The sequence below is a fragment of the Caretta caretta genome, chromosome 15, assembly GCF_965140235.1.
Source record: "Caretta caretta isolate rCarCar2 chromosome 15, rCarCar1.hap1, whole genome shotgun sequence".
NCBI classification, from domain to species: Eukaryota; Metazoa; Chordata; order Testudines; family Cheloniidae; genus Caretta; species Caretta caretta.
Genome location: NC_134220.1, coordinates 24573151 through 24599585, shown reverse-complemented (window position 1 = coordinate 24599585; position 26435 = coordinate 24573151). Strand labels below are relative to the sequence as shown.

The 26435-nt window shown below is 47.1% G+C and overlaps 1 protein-coding gene across 10 annotated transcripts in view; it reads right to left on the bottom strand.

Moving 5' to 3' along the window:
• The window catches only part of NCOR2 (nuclear receptor corepressor 2), a 404021-nt gene that overhangs the window by 201862 nt on the left and 175724 nt on the right, over positions 1 to 26435 (bottom strand). For all 10 annotated transcript variants that reach the window (XM_048821124.2, XM_048821129.2, XM_048821126.2 and 7 more), the window contains exons 5-6: positions 16743 to 16922; positions 6482 to 6595 (exon numbers count right to left, since the gene is read on the bottom strand). In XM_048821124.2, coding sequence (XP_048677081.2) covers positions 6482 to 6595; positions 16743 to 16922 — 294 coding nt within the window. The remainder of the gene's footprint in view (positions 1 to 6481; positions 6596 to 16742; positions 16923 to 26435) is intronic.

Here is a 26435-nt window from a genome sequence, read left to right as displayed (position 1 = left end):
CAGGAGACCTGGAATTTTTTCTTAAAACCAGAGTTACTCAGGGCCAGAAATGTCAAGCCAAATTGTCAGCAATGTCAGAAATATATATATATATATAAGCGGGAAGAAAAAGGGGGGGGGGGGGTGGGGGGCAGCAGGGAATCTCCACTGAACCGCCTTGTGGAATAAAAATATTATTAACAATATACCCAGTGCATGTGCCCTGGTTATGGGGATTTAATGCGAAAATGACAGGGGAGGCTGCCTTGAGACAATAATGCAGCCCAGGAGGACTAATTTCCTTCTCTCCCACAGGGGAGACTGAAGGTCACTTGCACAGTTAAATTCAAGTGTTCGCCCATTTTCCTCTTACATAATTGTGACTATATCATTACCGACCGTGCACCAACCTCTGGCAGCAATTCACAATGGCTAGAGAAACAGATTCCATTGGGTAACTCAGGACTGCTCTCCTGGCGGTGAGCCCAAGGAGCAGGGAACGCTACTGTGTGAAATGAACATACCTTGGGTGGCTGCGAATGCCATGGCCCCGCGTGCCCTTCGCAGAATCCCACAGAGTGTCAAGCAGCAAATGTCAAATCAAGAGGAGGGTTCCCAGGACAGTTTGTAAACCGACCCAGAGTAACATTTTCAGAAAGTACTTGTATGTGACAGGCTCCCACGCGCCGCTGCCACTTTTGAAAATGGGACTTGGGTAACTCTGAAAATGTCACCCGTTCTGCAGTCGTGCTTTGGTCCTCGGGCAGCAGCAAAAACGCTGGGCCACATCTCAAACGTGCTTTTATTTAGAGCCTTCTCTACACGGCGGGTTGCTGCACAGCAAACCAGGGTCTGAATCCACAGCCCCCGAGCCTGCTGTATACGAACGTTCACTACAGCGTGCTGAAAGCCCCAGAGCACACTCAGCCGTGACGAGGTTCATCCTGTGCAGCAAGCTGGGACGTTGTAGATTCATACCCTGGTTTGCTGTGCAGACAAGCCCTCAGACTGCACCTGGCCACGTGACACCCCTCTGTGGGCACAAGGCCCACCTCTGTATGCACAGTCTGGGTGGTCCCAGCACAGTTATTCCATGTCATGGGCTTGTACGCAAAAGGGGGGCAAGTGCAAAATCTGGCAGGCGCAATTTCCAACACCCACTGAGGATGGAATGACAAAGCGTCTCGGATCAACACACACAGCAGAGATTTTCAAAGGCACAAATGGCCGTGAGATGAATGTCCATGGCGACTGTGCGCTTCACTGCCACTTATGCCTTTGAAAATCTCACCCAAAAAGCAAATGCAGCCAGTTCTCTCAGAACAAAGTCCGTGAAGATCCCTGCACTTTTCTACCTTCTTCTTTAGTCCCATCTGCACGGCCATGTGTTTCCGGAATACGATTAACTTGTCCAGCACATTGCATATAGTAAGAAAGGGATCACAGGTCAAATTTGCCAAAGATCATAACTCTCCCTGATGGAGAGACACCTTTCAAATCACACTGGTAAAGCAGGTCACAGGGAGGAAGAGACTCACAACAGTGTTAAGGTGAATGGCTAAGGAGAGCCTGGATTCTGAGGAAAGCTTTGATGCAGACAACGCCAACCGATATTCTGTGCCCCCATACATAACAGGGCTCCTCTGTGCCACTTGCCCAATGTGCTGGTGGGAAGAAATATAATTCCCTGATGAACCACAAGGCTAAAATTAGAATCCACTCACCCCTGAAGAATCACAGCTATAGCCAAAACGAAAGTAGGTCACACAATAGCTGGCTAACTTGATTTCCCACAGTCTCTAGCATGGTGTTCTCCCCTCTTGCCTGGCACAGCCTGTAAGTGGGGGGGGGGGGGGGGGCACACACACTTGGGGAAGCAGACACTCCAGTTTGGGGTGAAGCACTAATCCCTTGCTTTGGTGTTTAAACAAGTGCCTGGTTTTCCTCCTCCTGAATTCAAACAGATGGATCAAGGGATGCATTATCACCCCAAAATACAGATTCCAACTTTCCCTCTCACCCTGTCTCGGCTGCCTGGCTGGCTGTATTGCTGTGGGGCTTGGATATCTTTCTACTTTCTATGCCTTAAAAGACACACCATTTCTCTCCACCTCCACCCCCTTTGAATCAAAATACAGATGCTTAGCTCCCCAGCAACCCTGCTTTCTCCAGCAATTGACTGGTAGCCTCTCTACATCTCAGTTTGTCAACTTCCCCTGGTACTGAGCCCCCAAAGGAGTTAAATGCACACCTGAGAAAGGCAGCAGTGGGCATGAAAGAGAAAGGCAGCACTGGGAAGTAGGTGGGGGGAGACGCGGAATCTCCTGGTAGTTGTCTGTAGCAGGATCTGGGAGATCCCTATTCAGGGCAGCTGCATCGGAAGAGGGGTGAGCTGAATAAACACAACACAACCCCTTGTCCTGTGTGTGATTAGAGAGCCAATTGCAAGACTGATTTGATTCATATGTCTGTGCATGTAGAATCCCACAAATGTTCTGGTCCCTCCTCCAGAGGCTGCACCAGCAACAGACGAGTGATCTCAGTTCACAGCCCTAGGCTGGCAGCCTGCTGGGCCTTCTATTAAAAAAAATTTTTTTTACCCAGGGATAAATCCATTAAAATGTGTCCTCACATTATTCTACATGGGATCCCCCAAAAGAGAAGAGAAGCAGCATCTGCCTTCCACATCCCAGCCGTCACGTGGACATTAACAGAGCTACATGTGGAAGAAGTATGTTATTAAGTCATCTGGAGTCGGACTTGACCTCCGTTTGATTCACATCCGTTTTGAACAAGCACATGCTACTGCAAAGGTTCATAGGAAAACCAAAGCCAGGTTTTGGGCAGGAATGAATATTAGCAGGATTGGGGTATGAACTGCAGAACACAAACAAACTGAAACCACAAACTAAGAACTGAAGCCAAGCCATCATGCTCAGCTGCTTCCAGTTCATTGTAACCATTTGCTCTCAACGGCACATTTCAGCTCACATGGTTCTTCACATTCTTTTCAGCACCATCCACTGAACACTTCAGTGACACCAGCAGCCCCAAGCAAGCTAGGTAGGCAGTATTGTAACTCGGTGCTGTTTGAATGGGACCTTGGCACTTCCAGCAGATGACACTGTTTGAGGGACAGTCCAGCTCTGCCTGCCCCTCCTGCCGCAAAAATCCAAGCACTGCAAAGTGAGCTGTGGCTCACGAAAGCTCATGCTCAAATAAATTGGTTAGTCTCTAAGGTGCCACAAGTACTCCTTTTCTTTTTGCGAATACAGACTAACACGGCTGTTCCTCTGAAACCTTCCACTGTGTACCTCGCAAGTACCATGAAAGAGTGATCCCTAGGATTGGAACAACCTTCCTGAGCCCTCAGGCCATGATGGTGCTCTGTCTTCTCTCCAGTCCTTTCTCAGATCATCAGTAGAACGTTTCAGTTATCCAGCTAACCATCAGACTGTGAAACAAAGACAACAAACCAATCCGCCCTGACCCACGGTTCCAACCAACCCAACGTGCTCAAAACCCCACCCAACAAGCGACGTCTGCCCCCACATTATTGAGAAAAGCTTACTCCACTAAGTGACTGCATGATCCTGTGGTCCTCATCTTTGTCTGCCCACTCCCTGGTGTTCTTGTCTTAACCTAAAGCCTAAGCAATTCGGGTGGGGATTTTGGCCAAGATTCTCCGAAGTGACTAGTTATGGTGAGTGCGCAACTGGAGAAGACTTAAAGAGGGTCAAGAGTTTTCAGGAAGTGCTTACACACCTGGCGCCTGAAACCTAGGTCCCTTTAGGTTGTCTCAAGGTAGGCACGCACATTTCTAAAAATCTGGGCCTCTCTCTTTATACAAAAAGAAAAGGAGTACTTGTGGCACCTTAGAGACTAACCAATTTATTTGATGAAGTGAGCTGTAGCTCACGAAAGCTCATGCTCAAATAAATTGGTTAGTCTCTAAGGTGCCACAAGTACTCCTTTTCTTTTTGCGAATACAGACTAACACGGCTGTTCCTCTGAAACATCTCTTTATACAGTTCCACACAGCATCATGCATATCTAGGTGTTTATACGAGTTATAAAGAATGACAACCATGCCAAAGTAATTGCTTTTCCTCGGAGTAGTGCCCAGGGCATGTAATCTTTAAACATCAGGCACCTGGAGTTCTGCAGCTCACAGTGAATTCAAAGGACTCGCAATTCAAAACAATTAGCGGCTAGTCACTTTCCTTTTATGCAGAATCATCCATTAAACCCAACACCTAAAACGAATGTGCTTGATTACGTACAAAAGGGCCCAGTTTTCTAATGTCAACGCAAAGCACCCAGCCAGATTCATTTCTCCTTCAACCCCAGTTGCAGGCAGTGGCCCTGTTTAATGAATTAGCAGTCAAGGAGAGTTACACACTGTCAGCAATTCACACCGTTTTATTAAAGTTTGCTGCCGCATTAAAATTCCACAGATTCAGTGCTGATTTGTGTCAATCTCCTTTCCATTCGCCTTGCCCCATTTAAAGTGTTCAGCACAGATCACACAGTCCTTTAAAAATCCTCTGCGCCCTTAGGCGCTCTAAGTCTGTTTTGCATAATCACACTCACGGTTTGCACTGGATTTCCTAAGTGCAAGGGGTTGGAAACTTGGCACAGCTAAAGCCACAGGCCCTGCCCTGCAACACAGTTCTTCAGAAAGCAAATAAAGGGCAAACTCGTTCCACTAATGCAACGTTTCCAAGCTGAGGACACCTTATTCAAAGTCACAAAGGTCCACAATACCCTCACATTTACCACAGAAGAGTAAAAACACGGATCAGTTACAACAATAATAAGTTTCAGAGTAGCAGCCGTGTTAGTCTGTATCCGCAAAAAGAACAGGAGTACTTGTGGCACCTTAGAGACGAACAAATTTGAGCATAAGCTTTCGTGGGCTACAGCCCCCTTCATCGGATGCATAGAATGGAACATATAGTAAGAAGAAATATATATACATACGGTAAACATCTGATGAAGTGAGCTGTAGCTCACGAAAGCTCATGCTCAAATAAATTGGTTAGTCTCTAAGGTGCCACAAGTACTCCTTTTCTTTTTGCGAATACAGACTAACACGGCTGTTCCTCTGAAACCATACATACAGATAAGTTAGAAGTTGCCATACAAACTGTGAGAGGCTAATTAGTTAAGATGAGCTATTATCAGCAGGAGGAAAAAAAAACTTTTGTAGTGATAATCAAGATGGCCCATTTAGACAGTTGACAAGAAGGTGTGAGGGTACTTAACTTTAGGGAAATATAATAAGCTGTGATAAGAAAAGGAGTACTTGTGGCACCTTAGAGACTAGAAAGCTCATGCTCAAATAAATTGGTTAGTCTCTAAGGTGCCACAAGTACTCCTTTTCTTTTTGCAAATACAGACTAACACGGCTGTTCCTCTGTAAGCTGTGATAATGTATCTCTATGTGTTTTGAGAGGCTGAAAGTCCTTGACCTTGAAGGGTAAGGGTGTGTACGAAGTGGTCGGGGGAGAGGTTTTCTTTGCTTGATTGGTGTTTAAATGTTAAAGATCTCACATTTCCCACCAGCGGTCACAACCAAATACTGCCCTAACAGGAGCAGCACTGAGCTCACAGGGAACCCCGCACACCAGACAGGTGCAGAATGCTAGCGATAACCTCTCAGATAATCCCTGTGATACCAAAGTGCTCTGCATATGGCATAGGCCAACATTTTCAGACATGAGACCAATGGGAGCTGCAGGCGCTAGGCACCTCTGGGAAGCAGGCCACTTCCACATAGGTGCCTAAATATGGGATTTGGATGTCTGAGGCACCCAAGTTTGAACATTTCAGACTCAATACTGTGCTTACAAGCTACACAGAAAGGGGACCATCATTGGGGGGCAAGGGGGCCACCAAGAGCGCACCCCACACCAGCACATCCAGCCATGGGAAGGGAGTTTGGGATAAGGTCACGAAGCGGACAGAAAGCGTCACAGGATCTGTGTCGCCCACACAGACAAGAGAGTGCCTATGTTTCTAAGGGATCATCCTACAGGTGAGCGTACAGTAATTCAAGCACTAAATTTACCCCAGGAGGATGTTACACTGAGTGGTTTCTGTTGGTTGATCATGTCGGGTTCCAGGGCATCATTCTAGGTATTTCAAATCCAAGGCTAATCCCATTAAACCCTCACCCCTTCCAGCAATAGAACATGCAACAAAGAACCCCACACTACACAATTAACACCCTTTGCTCTGGCTTGCTCCTGTCAACATCCACCAACTAGCATCTCTCACAATTTCCACAACAGATCACATGGCAGATAGGCCATTTGCGTGTGCCGCTGACAGAAATCCAGATCCCGCCCTCACTGGCCTGGCCCCGGTCAATTGGTACAAGCAGTCATTTCCTGATAATAGACGCAAAGCTAGTTGAGTAGGGAGTGCATATCCACAACACAACTGCTGTGTTAATACGTCAGTCAGTTCAGCAACCGCTAGTCGGTAAGTGACTTACCCTGTTCTCATCATAGATTATCTGCACTAAGCTGCGATGCTTGGACTCAATAGGTGGGGGTGAGATCGGCTTCTCAGGCTCTGGTGGTTTGGCTGCTTCCTCCTCCAACTGTTGCTGTGAAAGGTTGAAAAGAAGAGTGAGTGGTTCAAAACAAGAAACACTCTGGCCATAGGAGACTCTCTCTCTCCAGCACTGTGACAGAAATAGAAAACGTAACCATAAACCATTTCCTGTGAGACATCAACAAGACAAAGGGGCTAACGGAGGGGAGGGTAGAACAACCCTTAAACATTTCATGTTGCCTTAGCCAGGGTGTTTTCTGGCCACAAATTGCATAAAGTGGCCCTCTTAGATCTGGCCTGTGGAGCTCGACTACAGATGCGACGCATAAAAAACAGCTGAATGAAAATTCCATGGAGGAAAAACATTTCTCAGAGCAGCAAAGTTCCTTGTTTATGTCTTAATTTGGAGCTGCACTGTTTACCACGCTCATGTTTTAAGGGGGGGGTGGGGGGAGTTAAGGGTTATTGGACTCTTTCGGTTTAATAGCCCGCTGCTGATTTCCTAGTTCTTCACCTGAGTGAGATGCCTTCTGTGGCTACGTATTATTATTCTTTTTCTGTTTACAACAGTGCCTCAGAACCTCAGTCAAGCACGAGGCCTCCCTTGTGCTAGGCACTGTACAGCCAAGTATCAAAGACCAAGGGTATGTCTACACTACCCGCCAGATCGGCGGGCGGCGATCGATCCATTGCGTCTAGACTAGACGCGATAAATCGACACCACCTCCCCCAAGCGCTCTCCCATCGACTCCGGTACCCCACTGCCGCGAGAGGCGCAGGCGGAGTCGACGGGGGAGCGGCAGCTGTCGACTCACTGCAGTGAAGACAGGTCTAAGGTCTAAGTACGTTGACTTCAGCTACATTATTCACCCTCCCTCCCCCCAGTGTAGACCAGGCCTAAGCATCAAAGAGAGGTCACAATCTGGTGTCAGAGAGGACACTGCAGGCAGATGAAACAGACAAACGAGGTGGGGAGGACGAGGTAACGCTGGGATGAACCGAGTTTAGCAGAAAGGCAAAAGTCGCAGCTCTTCCACCCAGTGCCAGACGGGAGCGAGCCGCAGGCATCCCTGCAGAGGCAGGATGTAAGGAGGGGTTCCGCCAACCAGGAGACGGGAGCTGTAGGCATCTCAAAGGGGAGTATGTCCCATGCATGAAGGGCAGCATCAGGAGACAGGCCAGAGATGCAGGCGGGAAGCGGGCAGGTAGGCCACAGAGACAAATTTCACTATTGTATGTTTTAGATATTACTAAGGAGCCCAGAGGCAGGGTGTTAATCATCACTAGGGGGCCGCTTCTCATGGTCAAACGGCCCCACACACTTACTGTACTATCGGTACCTCATACAATTCTAGTAACGTCAGACTGACCCAGGAGCTGCAGCTAAGGGCATCAGCACAAGCCACTTTCTTCAGGGCCTCTACAGACCAACGGCCTGTCTCGGGAAGGCCATTTCCAAATCCCCTTTTCCTTTTCAGTGTTAAATAAAACAAAGGGAATGTATCAGAATCTGGTAAAAACTCAAGACCGCAACAGTGGCAAACTAGACAGCACTGAGCAAGGGGCCAGCAACCAGTTCAGACTCCCCTGCCCTGGAGAGAGATCACATCTCTTCCTCTGCGGTCCTACATAGAAAAGGGGCGTGTGGCCGATCCCTTAGTTCTGAGTCACAGCCTTACCCTGGCTGTGCAGGTGAGGTACCCAAACTCCATCTGCTGAGGGCGATCTGGGCAACCAGCCAGGAGCCCAAAAGCCACACCCAAGTTCCCAGACACGTCCACAGCTTTTACCAACAGCAAAACGAGGGTAACCCTGACAGTCACTTAGACGTGAATGCTCTCAAGACGAAGTGAAGCAGCAGCTTGTTTGAGCTCAGCAGAGATAAAAACCTGCCCTTGGTCAGCTCCTGCAGAGACAGGCAGAGAGTGGCCATGAGCCACATTTCCAGGATGCTGCAGGTGGCACTTGGCTTTTGGGCAGCCCTGCTATGGCGTGGATGCACCTTGGGGAGCGCTAGAGAAAAATTAACTCTGGCACAGCATCAAATCCAACGGTTACAAAAGGAGGGCTGCAAAGGACTCATCAGAAATGATGCTCCTGAACCAGCAAGACGGGGCTCATACTTGGAAACCTAAAAAAAAAAGAGAGAGAGTTGTGCAAAGACTCACAAGTCAATCTGGAAGACGCTTTGAGGATGTTAATTCAGCTAAAAAATAATAGTAACATACAGGTTAGACAGAAGGGCGGGGGTCAACTATCAGGAATCGGGCATGGTGTTTTTTTGGGAAGCTCTGCAGGAAAGGGCTTTTCCACCGACGCCAAAGGGCTTGGCATCAAACCCTAGCGCCCTTAATTATTTAGAAAAACTGGACGCGCACAAGTCCCTGGGACCGGATGCGTTGCATCCGAGAGTGCTAAAGGAATTGTGGATGTGATTGCAGAGCTATTAGCCATTATCTTTGAAAACTCATGGCGATGGGGGAAGTCCCAGAAGATTGGGAAAAGGCTAATGTAGTGCCCATCTTTAAAAAAGGGAAGAAGGATGATCCTGGGAACTACAGGCCGGTCAGCCTCACCTCTGTCCCCGGAAAAATCATGGAGCATGTCCTCAAGGAATCAATTCTGAAGCACTTAGACGAGAGGAAAGTGATCAGGAACAGTCAGCATGGATTCACCAAGGGAAAGTCGTGCCTGACTAATCTAATTGCCTTCTATGATGAGATAACTGGTTCTGTGGATGAAGGGAAAGCAGTGGACGTGTTATTCCTCGACTTTAGCAAAGCTTTTGACACGGTCTCCCACAGTATTCTTGTCAGCAAGTTAAAGAAGTATGGGCTGGATGGATGCACTACAAGGTGGGTAGAAAGTTGGCTAGATTGTCAGGCTCAACGGGTAGTGATCAATGGCTCCATGTCTAGTTGGCAGCCGATATCTAGCGGAGTGCCCCAAGGGTCGGTCCTGGGGCCAGTTTTGTTCAATATCTTCATTAATGATCTGGAGGATGGTGTGGATTGCACCCTCAACAAGTTTGCAGATGACACTAACTGGGAGGAGTGGTAGATACGCTGGAAGGTAGGGATAGCATACAGAGGGACCTAGACAAATTAGAGGATTGGGCCAAAAGAAATCTGATGAGGTTCAACAAGGACAAGTGCAGAGTCCTGCACTTAGGACGGAAGAATCCAATGCACGGCTACAGACTAGGGACCGAATGGCTAGGCAGCAGTTCTGCAGAGAAGGACCTAGGGGTGACAGTGGACGAGAAGCTGGATATAGTCAACAGTGTGCCCTTGTTGCCAAGAAGGCCAATGGCATTTTGGGGTGTATAAGTAGGGGCACTGCCAGAAGATCGAGGGACGTGATCGTTCCCCTCTATTCGACATTGGTGAGGCCTCATCTGGAGTACTGTGTCCAGTTTTGGGCCCCACGCTACAAGAAGGATGTGGAGAAATTGGAGAGAGCCCAGCGAAGGGCAACAAAAATGATTAGGGGACTGGAACACATGAGTTATGAGGAAAGGCTGAGGGAACTGGGATTGTTTAGTCTGCGGAAGAGAAGAATGAGGGGGGATTTGATAGCTGCTTTCAACTATCTGAAAGGTGGATCCAAAGAGGATGGATCTAGACTATTCTCAGTGATAGCAGATGACAGGATAAGGAGTAATGGTCTCAAGTTGCAGTGGGGGAGGTTTAGGTTGGATATTAGGAAAAACTTTTTCACTAGGAGGGTGGTGAAACACTGGAATGCGTTACCTAGGGAGGTGGTGGAATCCCCTTCCTTAGAAGTTTTTAAGGTCAGGCTTGACAAAGCCCTGGCTGGGATGATTTAGTTGGGATTGGTCCTGCTCTGGGCAGGGGGTTGGACTAGATGGCCTCCAGAGGTCCCTTTCAACTCTGTTATTCTATGATTCTATGTCCTGTCCATCCACCTAAATTTCTCAGCTGATCTTTCAATCCTGACCAAATACAAAGCTCCATCAATACTATAAAAACAGCAATCCCCAACTACCCCTATCCTTTGACCCACCCCACTGCCCCAAAGCCAGAGGAAATCTATATTATGCCTTGCAGTTTGATCTCAAGACCCAATAACCAAGGCATCTGAAGGACAAAAGGTGGGTTCGATATCCCCTTTTTGGAATATGCCCCAGTCCTGGTCCCCTCCTGTTTAAACCAGGAGACCACTGGCTAAAGTGTCTCCACTGATCTCCCTCCATGGATGCTGCCAGAGTTGTGAAGTGGTTCCCCAACAAGAGGAGGTAAGCCGCTTAAAGCTTTCCAGGTCAGGACCAACATGTTCAACTCCACTTGGGAACTAATCAGCAACCCATGTCTTGATGAACTACTTTCCCGTGGGGCTTACAGTGCACTTCTAGTTCTTTGTTCAACTAGAACCACTTCCAAACAGAGCTGGGTCCAAGCAGCAAAGGTCCAATCCAGATCAGAACTTTCCCAGGGTCGAAGAGTGTTAGGATCCAGGGTTTGGTTCAAGGAATGAAATGCATGCACTATTCTAATAATAGAAAAGATGCCCTTTACAGGCCCCAAAACTACAAAATCCAGGAATTCGAAACAAAAGATCCCCAGATTATCAAACAGAAAACAAAAAACCACAATTTCCATCAGGGAAAGGATTTGGGTAAAATCTCTAGAAATTTTGACAGGTATTTTGGCAGTCCACAAAAAAGTTTCCCAAGTGGTCAAATCTGTTCTAATTGATTTAAGACAGAAGATTTGATGGCAAATCAAGAAATGAATGATTGCCAGTAAGTGGAGGCTCATTAAAAGCAGCTCCTTAAAAGCAAAACCACCACCCCTGCAAATCTAATTATAGCTGAAATACAGTGAAGAATTACAGTCTCTCTACTCTCTGTGGGAGTAATACTGTACAATGATCAAAGGTGCAGGCCCACCAATTAGAGCAAACGGACTAGGGGTTACTTCCCCTCTGTGCTCTCGGAGATTACAAAGATGATCTCAGTCGGTTTAGCCAGCAACAGCGTCTCTTGGAATTTGTGGAAAATGGCAAAGCAAAAGCGGCCAGCATCAAGAGACGGATCTTAAAGGTCTGCCACAAAAACCAGGCCGGGACTGTGACCTTTACAATCAGAAAATCAGGAGGAGTCTTGACGGCGACACGCCAACCCTCCGCTAGCCTGCAACTTCCCTCTTCTGCTAAACTAAAAATCCCACGGCAGGTCTTCGAGGCAACACCCAGCCCTGTCATTAGGGACAGCGTAAGCTTCCCTCTCCTTTTAAGGCCAATCAGTTCCTAAATGAAGGCAGCACCTCTTTCTCTTCCCCAGCGACAATGGTACGGTAATAACAATAGTTAATCTGCAGGGCATATGGCAGCAAGCACAGATCCCTCCTCTTTGATCAAGTTGCATGAGGTATGAACTGAAATAGCTTTGGCTGGGTCTGGTTTTTCCAGTCTTCTGTGAATCTAGTCAGTCTCTGGCACGGTTGCCCTTACTCAGAGGTAGCTAACATTTAAATGTTCATGTTTAATCCTGGCACATGCTAGTTCCTGGGCAGAAGTCACCAGTGATTAGCCTACACACATAAGAACATGGCAACTTAAAACAGAAAAACAGGGTTTCCAGCTCAGGAAATCTACTTCTAACACATATTCTAAGAAAAAGAGGCTGAGAAACAGCAGATAAAATTCAGTTGGGGGAACTGTTCTTGAACATGATAAACCTACCTGGCAGATTTGGCAAATAGGCCAAGTCTTGGGCTCCCCTACAGTGCTGCAAGGCTACAGGCCACTGCTGGCTCCACCTTTGCCAGCAGGTGTCAGCGTTACACTTCCGAAAAGCATTCTGGAGATGGCTTAGAAAATATTTACAAAGAAAGAAAATCCCAGAAAATTTTTGGTGGGTGGGTGTGTGTTTTTTTTTTTTCAAGATCCCTAGTACCATGGCCAGGAATAACTGCATGGCGATTATCCTTCCTTGTCATGACAGAGAAGGCTAGTGGGAGAAGTGAAAAAGATTGAACACACATGAATAAAGCCGGGGAGGGGCAGTGGACAAAGCAGCTCGCTGGTGCATTGGATTTCAGGAAAGCAAAGCTCCTGGCTGCTTCATCAGACTTTGCTTCATCAGAACCCCTCCTGCCAGCCAAGCCCAGCAAGAGCCTTCAGGGCCATTTTTGGAACGACCAAGGAGACGCTGTTGCTGCTGCCTTTTTTTTTTTTTTTTTTGCGCGCACAGGCTTTGTGTACAAATGTGTTTAATGGTCTCTAAGACCTCCCAAGGACAGAGGGAAAATGCACTGAGACATTAGGGCTTCATACAACTGCTCCACTGTTTGCTCAAGGAAGATCTGGCTAATATCTTTTGTTTTCTCTCTCATGTTCTTTAAAAGTCAGTGGCTCAGATGCCCAGATGAACCAAATGTTTTCAAAGTATTACAGAGAGGAACTTTTCTGCTCTCTCTTTTTCCCCCACACCTCTCAAATATTTTCTCTTGCACTGAATCCTAAAAGGCCAGATGTACTGAACTTTCTTAAGGAGAGGGAAGGCCACAGTCAATATCTGTAACTGATTGCACACCAAGCAACAGAACCACACGCAAAGAAAAGGGAGAAGGGGGTTTATCTGTCAGCAGCTACTTTTGCCGCCTTTGTAACTAATCTGAGCCTTTGCAGAGGATTTATAAAATCAATGTCCGGGGGAGAGACCAAGACAAACAATAAAAGCCTTTTCTTTCCAGGACAATGGCCTGGTTTTGAAAGGTGCTAAGTACCTGTAGCTCCTTTAACTTCAATCTGTGGGTATCCAGCAGCTCTGGAAAAGCCGGGCTGCAGAGCTGTCTGCTAGGAGGACACCGTCCCCACAGCTACTGTGAATTATACCCTGGAGGAGTTGGGGGAATCTCCAATCCAAGGTAAAATGACAATCTCGTTTTGCTTTCCCAGAGTCACTGACTTAACATCAACTTTCCACTAGAAAACAAGCCAAACTGCCCAGCTGTGCTTCACTGGTGACCTGGCTTGCACAGGCCTGGAAGCCCTGCACCCTTGGTAAAGCCAGGTGGCTCCAGGAGTACTAAGCCTCTAACTAAGTGGAGCCTGTTGCTCTCAATAGGCTAAATCCCCCTTCACTGCAAACTGACCGGGGGATGGACACTGCCAGCATGCCGGACCAAAGGTCCCTTGGGAGCTTTTTGGAGCAAGGGCTTTTTTTTTTTTTTTTTTTTTTAAAGGAACTGTAATGAATACAGTGTTGGTGCAAAGTGCCAGCTTCTTTCCTGAGACGGGTGCATGGAGGCAGCCCCGCCTGAGAAGGGGCACCACCCCTGCAGATGCGGAAAGCACCTGGTGCATAGTGCTGCGTTGCAGTCAGTTTGGGCCACTCTGTCAGGTGAAGCAGGCAGAAAGGCCAGCAGGACCAGGCAGCATGCAAGGAAATCTCCCTGGCCACTCTTACGGCTCCTATTCCAATTTCTCTCCCAGGCCTCAGCGAAGGGGGCATGGTCGCAAAGCTGATGCATCTGGCTGATTCCCCAGCTGCCAGGACAGTCCCTTGGAGCATAGGGAGCCAGGCATAAGATGAGAGCAGGCTTCAGGTCCCTATCAGCAGAGAATGTAAAGATGTCTTAAAGCTACCTTTGACCCATTCTGCCCTCCCCCACATCCTTCCATCTGCTTCTCTGCAAAGCAGCTTGGGGAGACCAAGGGATCTGGCCCAGGAGTTTAAAGCTGACAGCGTCCTTTGAATCCAACTTTATCATTACGCCACCATTGTCCTGGCAGGTCTGCCTTTAAAGGAACCAGCCTTCCAGTGGCAAGCACCAGAATCTTACTGCTGGCCAGACTCCACTCAACTCCCAAAACATAAAACAAGGGAATCCTCTGTGGTTTTAAATCACTCCAGATGTTCCAGCTGCACCAATGAAAAGGCAGTTTTGGGGCCATTCATTTCACCTGGCATCACAGCTGTTTCTTAGCCCTGCGGGCTCCCCTCCATTCCCCTCTCCCTGCTCCAGCCCTTTTGATACCTCTGTAGGGAAATCAACTGAAAACAGGTGTCTAGGACTAATTACACCACACTATTTAAAAACAAAACCAAACTGTCCTGATTCCACTTACGAGGGGGCTGGAGAGGCATCTGTTCATCAAAACCTCAACTCTATTCATAGCAAAAAAGGGGCATTTGGGATGGCCTTTCAATAAAGAGACTAAAGAGCTTGGTTCTCTGCCAGCTACAGCACAGCCTGCTGAGAGTGCACGTGAGCACGAGCGTGTGCATGGGCGTGCGCGATTGTGTGTGTGTGAAACGAGAGGAGACTCTTCAGTTCTTTTATTACACTCATTATTCCCTTCCTGTGCCGTTTCTGCCGCACTTGGAAGGAACGTCAGCAACTTGTTTTCCCTCTAGGAGCATGGAAATAGACCCAGTTTTTCATTCAGAATGACAGCCCAATTATACCGCCTCCTTAATTCATAAATTCCAGGGCACACGCACATCAGGAGAGCTGGCTCATCTCTCGGGCGGGTGGGGATTAGCAGTCATCAGCAAGCATTACAGAGCTTCCTGACGGGGAAGTAACAAGGGGTAACAAGGAGACACAAGAGAACTGCTTTGCTTTAGGCATTGAAAAACCTTTATAAAAATCACAGGCTGCCACTGTACTTTTGTCATGTTAATCTCTTAATGGGGTTATGGTAATCTGTGTGGGAACAATAAGCCTGGGATGTGCTGGTGGAGTCTTCTACCAGGCAGACTTCTACTCTGCTACATAGACAAGGAAGGATGGTCCAGTGGTTAGAGCACTAGCCTAAGATTTAGAAGACCTGGGTTCAATTCCCTGCTCTGCCACAGACATACTGTGTGACCTTGGGCAACTCACTTAGCCTCCCAGCGCTCATCTGTAACATGAAGAGCAGCCATCTCTGCAGGGAGGATATGTACATTGAAAACAGTCATGTGTCTAGATACTACAGTAACAAGGGCCTTACGGTGAGACCTAGGGCTTCCCTAGAATAGTGGTACACGCCTACCCAAGGCCCAGCAGTAGAATTTGATGGCAACCAGATATGGTCTCTTCTCCCATCCCCTCAATTGACTGCAGGAAGGGAGCTGCCCAGAGCCCTCTGTTACATCTGCCTGAGCCCAGGCACACGGAGCAGAGTAACACTCGGTGCAATACAGCAGGGGCTGCAGGTTAGGTCACAAAACAGCAGAGGGCGCTGTTCCCAAGTCTGCCACTGATGCTGCGCTGCCCTATCGCGTCGACACACAAAGCTTTGGGTTGGTTTTCCAGCTACAACGAGAAATCTCAGTATTGCAGCTTTATTTTGGGACACCCACACACACGGACACACACCAGGCGAAGAGGGAGAACAGGACAACTGGTGCACACACTGATTACAGAACTACCAAGCGTGCCAGGCACCACCACGAGTCGGGAACAACAAACAGCAACATATAATGCAATATAGGCAGAACGGATGGAGTTTTATATGGCCGGGGCACTGCAGAGAAGCAAATCCCTTCCTGAGACTCAGGGTGGAAATATCCAAGCGCTGAATTTGGCATTCGCAGATTTAGAACCAGAGCACAATCGCCTTTTTTTTTTTTTTTTTTTTTTAACATTTCCCACCACTGCATTACCCGCAGCACTATTCCCCCCGTGGTACTGCTGCTGGAGATCTAGCTGGGAGGAAAAATAGTCTTGTGATTACAATGCACAGGATTGAGGACCTGGGATCAATTGCCAGCTCTGTCACCCACTTCTTGCTTGGCCCTGGGCATGTGGCTTAGTTTCTCTGTGCCTCATTTCCCTATCTATATAACGGGGATAAAAATACTTCTTTACCTCACCCCTTGTCTGTCTTCTCTATTCAGGTTGTAAGCACCAGGTGGGTCGGGATCGGCACTTACCAGGTGCACGCACAGCACAATGGATCCCTGGTCTTGGTTTGGGCCTCTTGGTGTTAATGCAGTACAAACAACAGGGCTGATGGGCCGGCGAGCTGTCCAGGGGAAGTCTAGGCGAGACGCTGGTTAAAGCGCTAGCAGTTGCCTTGCCTTACGTACAGTAGCTGCTGCAATTGCTGCCCTCAGTGGAACTGTGCAATGCCACCCCTCGGCGGACAGCAGTGGACACGCGGAACAGACGGGCCGCCATTACAGGGACGTGCGGATGCTCTGACAGACATACCACTCCATCAGTGCTGGGCCACCCTACCTGTTTCTTTTTCAGCTTGGAGATCTGCTGCTCCACCATGGTGATCTCCCGATCCACTCGGTCCATGTTCTGGATCAGCTCCTCCTTCGAAAGTCTGGAGGGTAACAGATCCAGCTCCGAGTCAGGGTGGGCGGGGCTGACCGGAGACACGGGTTCCAGCTTGCCTGTCAGGCTTCGCTCCTGTGGAGAGTAAGAACAATCCGATCAGCGATTTCAGCACCTCTCCCTCACATGCCCTCATCACGTGTTGCAGATGCGCACTTCCCTGGTCACTTTCCAGCCCTTTAACACGGACGCTTCAAAGAACCTGCTCCACTAAGCAAGGCTGGCCGCATCACCCGGACACTACAAACTTCCCGGCTCCCCACAGAACAGCTAGTTAAACTCCAGAGAATGAGAAGGTGGCCTTCATCTTTATGGTCACCCATGGTACTGGTCCAAGAAAGGCCACTCACTTTGGGACCATCCGGATATTCCTGCAGCAGTCACACCCCACAGAAACCATAAAACCATCAACTTCCCAGGTCAAACTCCTGATGGCAGGGGACAGAGCTTTACTGATAACTGGTTCCAGACTACCACAAAACTTAACACGACAATAGCCCTAACAACTAAATTGAGGAAGAGAGAGTAACACAGGCACACACTTTGTTCTAAAAGAATTCCAGAAGCCTCCCCGAGAGAGAGAGAGAGAGAGATCTAGTCCACCTGGGGGGTGGGGGGATTTCATGCTCTTGTTAATTTGGGGAGGAGCTCAGATACTAGGGTGGTGGGTGCCAGATAAATAAGAAAAAAAAGACAGCTGTATGAGAGACTAGGTTAGATAAAATAGACAGAACTAATGACAAATGTCTGTCTACAGGCTCTAAAGCAAACAGTGTTGGAGGAAGTGCTCTTCAAAAAAGAAACTTCATGGAACAATGCAACCTAACAGAGCTTCAAAGAATAGCTCTCATTAGGATGGCGTTTGCTGGGGGGGGGAAGGGGGAGGGACGACACCACTGGGGAAAAGATCAAAATGTTCAGCACTTTTGATTTTTCCCAAGCAAAGTAATGGTTTAGCTACTACTAATTAGCCAATATCTCCTGACAGTCTTAGAACAATAATCCTGCTGTTGTGCAATGCCTTTCACCCCAAAGATCTCGAAGGGTACTTACTGATATACAAACTTGGCAAAGGGTTCCGTTCACCCACCACTGAAATGAAGCCACCTCTGGGCTGAAGCACTGCAGCTGATTAACATCGCATGGCAATGTGAGAAGTAGTTTAGAACTGGACATGAACACCAGCTCATCCCAACGCAAGTAGAGTTCGGCAAAGAGGATTCTGCCTTGCTCTTAACTAACATCTGCTTGCACACAACCTCCTCTTTCACATGCAACAGAGCCCAGAGCTGCACGTCTAGCAAGGACTTGAATATCAAGGCCTGAAACAGCCTGGGGAATTTCAAGAGGCAAGAGACAGATTCATCCAACCTGGCAGGACACTGAAGTTAACGCTCGTGCCTTTATAAAGAGCATCAATAGGATCTGTAACTACACATCAGGCTCTCAATTTTGTGTCTTATTTCCTATCACCACGTGGGGCCCTGCTTCCATGCTGACTCAGCGCATCCCCATAGTTCCTTACAGTCTCCTGTCCCAGTGCTGACCCAGCCCTGACCCTGTTTTGCTGTGAGATCCGACAGGATCCCAATACGACAGCCTATTCTGGCCTAATGCATTCCACTCATATTTGTAAGCTACAAGACATCGTAATTAAGTTTATCTGTTCCATTATTTTGCGATGGGATGGGGTTTCTTTTCCCCCAGGATGGAAACAGGGGAGGTAAAAATGATCGTTTAGTTTGTAACCTTAAACCACAAGCTGCTCAATAATCACCCTGCAGCTGCTCTGAGAAAAATATGAAAAAAAAAAAAGCGAACAAGCAACGAAGTTCACACAAAACTTTGCACCTTTATTACAGCAGCCTTACAACTAGAGACAAGTCTGCCATTGTTCTCCAGCACCAACTGGTGCTTTTCATTCCTTCCAGAAGGGCTCCCTTTCTCTCTGACTCCCAGGCTGTGGATGACTGCCAGGCTAACTTCCCGCCTGGACCAGCAACAGGTGGGCTATTCATTAACTTACCACTTGTACTTCGGGGCTGTTTCCTCCTTTGGGAGGCAACGGGTGACATGATCTCAGACCGCAGCTAGCTGGGGCCAACGATACGACACAAGAACGTTCTGCTGCGTTGGTTAAAGCGCCAGGCGTCCGCACAGTTAAGCGCTATGAATTGCTCTGGCCCGGACATCATTACCCATGATGAAACCTTCTGGGATTGACGTGTGCGTAAAAAAAGATACCACCTAATGACACTCGAGCGTGTCTTAATTAATTAATTAATAGCTGCTTACTGGAATGTGCAGCTGCAGCATGTAACCTCCACCCCTGCTTTTTGAACTCCCAAAGCAGCCTTAGAAGTAGAGCGTGCATCACAATGCCAAATCTTAAGCCTTGCTCCCCACTCAAGCCGGCCCTGGACAGCTTTGATACTGTTCAAGGGATTTTCACCACGCTGCAAATGAAGCTTCATGCTGCTTCCAGTCAAGTTTCACTCAATTATAAGCAGGTTTCACTGTGCTAGCCTCCCAGAAAGCAAAGCCTGTTGACTCCTCGATGGGTATTCGGTGCCGCAGTCAAAGGGAATCATCATTTTCTTTTGCTCAGCCAGAGCAGAGGAGGACTGAAAGGGGAAGAAGTTGCAGCAAAGGATGGAGAGGAAGAGATTTCTGCCCAGGCCCCATTCCAGCCACTGGAAAGAACTGAGATAGGACAGTCAACGCTCTTCGTGAGCACCTTCTTCTCCTGGCATTCTTGCCTGCCAGTGGCTGTCCCAGAGCTTCTGACCCCAGGGCCACAAGGGCTAATGAATAATGTTCTTACTTTTCTTTGCTCCCCCCTTTATACAACTCTGCTAAGAGAGAAGGAGTTTGTGGATAAAAAGACATGTACAATTCCAAGACTGGATTCACAGAAACCAAACACCCAGGAGGGTCTCTCTTCAAATGGCTTTATTCCAGTAAGAGTGTTTGGTAGCTTTAGAGGCACGTTGGCTCATCAATGCCACTCCTGCTTCTGCCACCGTGAAGATAAAGCATAGTAGCAATCTGGATATTAATATCCTTTCCCCCACCACATTCCTTACTATCACAGGATGGGTTTTTTCATTTCTTAGCATGAGAAGATACCACAAAGGCAGCTGAAGAAGTTGACTCCAAACGTCCCTCCAAAAACCAAGCTACAAGAGCATTAAACACATACTGAGAAGGCAAAACAGTGGGTTTCTGTCTCCCTAGATTTACACTGGGATAAGATGGTGCAAGTGCTCAGTTACCTGACAACCACAAGCGGAGAGCTGAGGCCTGGCCTTCCTCATGGGCAACTGTTAAGCCTTCCCTGTGCTCTCAATTTTCAAAGCCAGAGGAAGCAGAAGATAGATTTTTTAGGCATGCAATGCATGGTTTGCTCAAGTCTATGGGACAGCAGGAGTGGGAAGAAAATTGTGTGGTGATGGTGTGTGGGTGAGCGAATCAGCAGAAGTCATTTCAGTCCACAATTTCAGAGAGCGAGAGAGAGAATCGAACTCTAAGTACAAAACAACCAAGTGAAACTGGCCCACATTTGGCAATATGCAAAACGTAAGGAACTTTAAAAGATTAAAGCCCTTTTTGTAAAACCTTTGGAGACTCTGTTTCTGCTCTCCAGTCATATTTTCAGCCTACGGATGCTGGAAGAGAAGCGATGGTATAGTGGAGCAGAAAGAATGGCAGAGCGCTACCCTACATAAAAGTACCGTCATCACGCACGATGTCAGCGGTGCTCAGAGGCTCTTTCAAAACGGGGAATTGCCATTTTCACAGACACAGGTATCGAGACAGAGAGAGACAGACAACAAGGACGCGGGAGAAAGGGAATGAATGCAGAAGTCTCTTGGGAAACTCACACCTGATAATGAGGTTCAGGGAGTAGCACTCTTGTTTTTAAAAAGAAACCCTTATTCCTAAGCGCAAAAACCAGGTGCACATGAAAAGATGGTGACACAGCTGCCTGCCACAGTCAGCTTGAAAAGGCTGGACTTTCAAAGCAGGTTAAGTAACAGCAAGCGGTGGGCACTTGAATCCCCGAGGTGTACTCCAACCTTCTCCATTAGCGCTCTTCCTGGGAAAGGAGGCCTGATTGCCTCCTGGGGTGAAGAGCGCTGAGCATGAGTGTTCGCAGATTATGAATTTAAAATACTCTTGTGCTTGACTCAGGGCTCTTTTGATGCAGCAGCTATTGCTGGGAGCAATCCTGTGCTGTCAGAGGCCTGGACTGGGTGACCTAATCAGTCTGTGCCCTCCCCAATTTCCATGGCAGAATACATAAGGAGATGCTCAGTGAAGCTTACAACAGCACGCCTTACACACAGTGATTGCTATGTCACCAGAACATCCAGTTTTTCTACTGTTGGTTCTTTGTCACTGTGAGAATCTGCCTGTTCTTTTGCACAAGTGCTGATATCTTGGCATCAAACGTGTCATAAGCACGCCTAAAAACGGCTGTTTGGAATGCTCTAAAGAGACAGGGGCCATGTAAGTAATTCAGCCCGACCTCATACGGGTTCAACATTAAACGTTCATGACAGAGAGAGACCTTGTGGCACAAACCTCAAAGGGAAACGGCACACTGTGGGGACACGACAACTCAGTGCAATGCATCTCCTGAAGATTACCAGGGAAGAGAAGAAAGCAGGGTAGCAAAAGCCAAAAAGGAGAACAGGATGGGCACATATAACAACATATCCTTTGAAGATCCATGCCAATGGGCCTCTCAGCTGCCCACAGAACCCTTGGAGAGGAACAAAAGATTGGGAATCTCCCATTCACATTATGACTGGGACTGCCTTTTCCTTGCTCAAATGTTATCCCCCCCGCCCCCACAACATGGCAGCTCAAAGCATCCAGCCAAGAGGGGGATGCTCCAGCTCCCAGCAAGCCAGACACTGCTGGATTGTGCTTGCTAGCTGCAGAGAGAAATCCCATCCTGAGGGAGCATCCTGGACCAGAAAGTCAAATATTTGTGAACTGCATCCTTAAAATAGGAACCCATTGCAGCCAACACAGGAGCCCAACTCACTGCTAGGGAAGGTGGTTTTGTTTTTTTAAATGGTAGCAGTGGTCTGCTTCCTAACACTGAAGAAGCCACTTAAAGCAGGCTCTATATAATGATGTTGACGCCTGGGATCCTATCACATCCAGGTTTTAAATTAACATAGTGTGAAACGTAAAATTCTTCTTATTAACGAGTAGTCACAGCCTTCAAAACCAGCATGCAGCCCAGAGAGTTAGAATCAATCTGCTGGAGGGAAGAAAACAATTACTTCATTACTCAAGTCGATACTTTCTCAGTAATTATACTGTTTCCATGTGATTTGTTTTTATACACAGCTAACAGCTACCGTAGTCCCTGTTTATCCCTGGTGTTGTTATTATGCGATTTGTATGATAACAAGGGGAACAAGGGTGGGGGCGGGGGGCCAGGATTAATGTAAAGCCTCCCTTGGTAATAACAGCTGCTGCCATAAAATAAAACAATTAACACTAGAGACACACTCCATCTGAGAGGAGAACCTGTCCTAGATTTTTATTCTGTATGTGGTTGTCCCAGGCATAGGTCCCACCAATAAACATCACAGCTCTTCACTGGAGGTCCCACCAATAAAATCAAAGCTCTGTATATTATGAGTGCCACCTTCACCTTCTGGGATGCAACTGATAGCATCTCTTATTTTAAACGGCAAAGACTGGGGAAGAATATGTAAAGCCGTCATGGCCCAATGTTTCTAAAACAACTGCAGATTCAGGGCTTGATTCAACTTTCCCGGACTTTAATTGGAGTCTGCAGTGGGCCCGATCCAGCTATCACACGGCGGTTTAAAAGATGCACGTGGGCAAGCGGTCAAAGCACAAGATCAGGAATTCTTGAATGCCGACTCCACCTCCAACAAGGACTGCCCTCTGCAGCCTTGGGGCTTGTCTACACTTACTGTGCTGCAGTGATGCAGCTGCAAGGGAAGACGCTACTTCGCTTCTCCCGTCGGCATACAGTTAATCCACCTCCACAAGCGGCAGCAGCTGTGTCGATGGGAGAAGCTCTTCCGTTGGCACAGAGCTGTCTGCACCGGGGAGTTAGGCTGGGATAACTGCGTCGCTCAGGAGTATGGCTTTTCCATGAATCTGTAGTGACATACGTTTGTAGTGTAGACACTTCACCTTCCCTCACAGTAATTAAACCGATCAACCTCACTGGGCGGGCTGAACAGTCAATGCCTGAAGAAGAACGGCGCTGTTAGCATTGTGCATCAGAAGCAGTAATACTAAATAGACGGGAGGTGGGGTTGGAGAGTGGAGAATCAGCGAGGCAGAGGGAAGAGAGAGTTCAAAACAGCTGGTGCGGCTGAAGAGAACTAAAGAAGAGGAGGAAGGGGCTGGGGTGGGGCATGGAGGATGTGGGGGAAGGACAGATCAATAATATGCTGCTTTTTTTTTTTTTTAAATCCTTCCATGGAGGGCAAATCACCTGCCGGTGCAAAGTAAGTATTGCTCCTGCCTTCAGACACATATCTGCATTTAGCACTTTGAAAGGTAAGAGATAAATGAGAGAGGTTTTAGAATGAAGGCATGGTGGGAGACAAACAATGGAGCCCTTGTTCACATCTGGACTCACCCAGACCTCAGGGCGAGCTGTGACTGGCTTGAACCTGGGTTTTCTTGACAATGAATCAGCCACCTTTCCAAAGCCCCAGGGGACACCACGTCATAACTTTGGAACCTTCACTTTCAAGCTGGTCAAATAAAGCTATGCTGTCTGAAAAAGAGGGGGCAAAGTCTAGTGGTTATGGATACGGAATTGGGAGTCAGGTCTCTTTGTTTTTAACCTTCTCTCTACCACTGCCTCAGTATGTGTGTTCCGGCAAGTCATGATGGCTCTCTGCCTCAGTTCACCCATCTATAAAATAAGTAGTCTACCAACAGTCTCTTCATTCCAGGAGCATGAGCAACTTCAATATCAAATGTCTGTAAATTACTTGGTTAACCCAGTTTAATGAAGGACGTGACAATTAGGAAATTAAAGGATTGTCCAACTGCAGTTTGATTGATTGAGTTATTAAACACAGAGTTTTGTTAGAACTCTGAGCTTCTACCCCCAATTCCTTCTGCTTGCACATCCCAGGTACACCCACAGGGTAAAACAAACAGACAGCTGGATGACAACTGCTGCAGACCCACAGTGGGCAAAATTAAATTCAGACCTAAAAATGAAGGAAGCCCTTGCGTTTAGACAGACAGTTGAGGAGTATGAATGCCTGCGATTTTATCTGGGGACATAATTCTGTCATCTGAATCTTTCTTATCTCTACATACCCATCAAACGCATCTTAAACCTGCAAACTAATTAAATTCCCAGTATGCAGTTAGCGAGAGTCTGTGCCACAAGGCAGAGCCACTATTTGCTCTCTAGCCATCTGCAAGAACCTGTGGTTTGGAGAGCATTGTGCGATTTCGTAAACCTAGAGTAAGTACTAAACCCAAGGGCTATTAAGGGCTGTGATTCCTATGGAAGTGGGAGAAGGGGAAGAAGGCTGGGAAGTATCTTCTCCAGTTTCGTACTAGAGATGGCAGAGCAGGTCAGGGAATCCAGGCCTCCCGATGCCCAATCTAGTGCCCATTTTCCCCCTGGATTGCACTGCAAAAACAAGCTTATAAAAATGTTAAAACCAAAGAGGTCAAATGTATATTTAAATATAGTTAAAAGTCCAGAGGGAACCAGGCTTAACCCTAGAGCATCTGCAATCCAAACATTACAGCCTTGTGCTAATGCAGCAGATGAGAGTCAAAATGAATAGAAACAACCGTGAAACTGACTAGCTGGTCATATCTTCCCAGCAGCGGGAAAGGCAGAAAGAGGTAAAAGAGCATAACTGTGAAAGGCAGATCAGGTTATTAAACTTCTTTTGTTTTTTTATCATCTGGCATTTTACTGACCCTTTCTGTAGCCCAATCTGTTTAAGGGAAATGTAATTTTTAAACCCTTAGGGTTTTCCATTGACCGAATCTTTGCAGTAAAACTAAAGGCGGCGTTAGCTTTTCTGGACTGATCCAAGTGCAGGCAGTGCTGTAAACTGTGCTTGATTCCTGGTCGCAGTTAATTTAATGCTTGCCAAAAGTAACGTCTCAAGAACACAGCAGCACTCGTTCAGAATTCCTGCAGCCCAACACCAGGCAAACCGCTCTGACTTGGGACCACCAAACGACACTCCCTTTGGTCTCAGGACTGCCTTCTAGCGATGGGCAGAAGTAGTTCTTACTAAACCACAGTAACAACACCCGTAACATAGTAGGAAAGGGGTGGGTGAAAAAGGCATCTGCAGAACGGTGCAGTAACTGTAAACAGTGCCTTAATAATACACCCCCACAGCCCACCAAAAAAGGAGTCGAGTAGCAAGTACTCTAACATTCGCAAGCAAAACTAATCAGAATATTTAAGTAATTTTAAAGCTGTGGGATCTAAGGATTACCTGTGTTTTCCTCAGTTCCCACACACAACAGCATGTGAAGACAGCAGCAGAAGAGTAAAAAAAAATATCATACTCATAGGATTTTAAATAGTAAATATTCTCACGGGAGTTAATGAAGCAGGAGACTCAGCAGCTGTATAAGAGAGAGCATTGATTGGTTGTTTTTGTTTTTGTTTTTTAAATATGTAAACTTTTTGAGAGGACCCATGCAATTCCATTCCCTGTACCTGGGTGATTTCCATGCAGCCAGAGCACAAAATATCCCAAAAATTTTTTAGCTTGCACAAAACTAGGTCAAGAAATTTCCCCAAAGTTTCAACCAGCTTGAAGCAATTTAACTGCAAAATAAGTAACAAATGCTGACTGTCCCTCCCCCCTCTCCACCAACAGATTTATGAGGTTGGTAAACCCTTCCCGTTCGTGTTCTGGTTAAATGCACAAACTGAAGCGCAGTATCTGGTCTTGCAAAACTTGTTTGCGTTCAAAGAAGCCATTCCACGTTATTACACTTAACAGATGCCGCCTCCGGGCTCGCTAAGATTCCAGAAGAATACAGAAGCAGCAATGACAATGTATACATGCTTCAAAGCAGCTCAGAACAATGCCCAAATCCTGAAAGACTTACATAAAACTCCCATTGCACTCGTAGGTCTAATACTAACCAATGGATGTTCTGCCTCTCTCATTACCTCCTTGCATTTCCCGCTAGTAGATAATCATTGTATTGATGTCACACATTCCCCTAGTGAGATCATATGAATTATGAATACTCAGCTACCGAACTATTTATTATAGGTGGGCTAGTAGTGGGCACCTATTATTAAGGGTTGTCTGAGCCTTTGCATTTTAAAGACCCTGTTTTCAGCTGCTCTTAACTTTGCCAAAATTTTAACCATTTGGGCTGAAATTTTCCATGCTGGGGGTCTACCTCAGGTTGAACATTTATTTTATTTTTGTAAGTTTCAGCCAAAACAGTTCAGCCATTCCCAAAAACGAGGTTAGGGAAATATATATTGGTTTGCAATGTTTTTAAAAAAAAAATAAAAAAATATTCTGGCAACTTTTTCCATAAGAAGCTTTAGCACCTCCG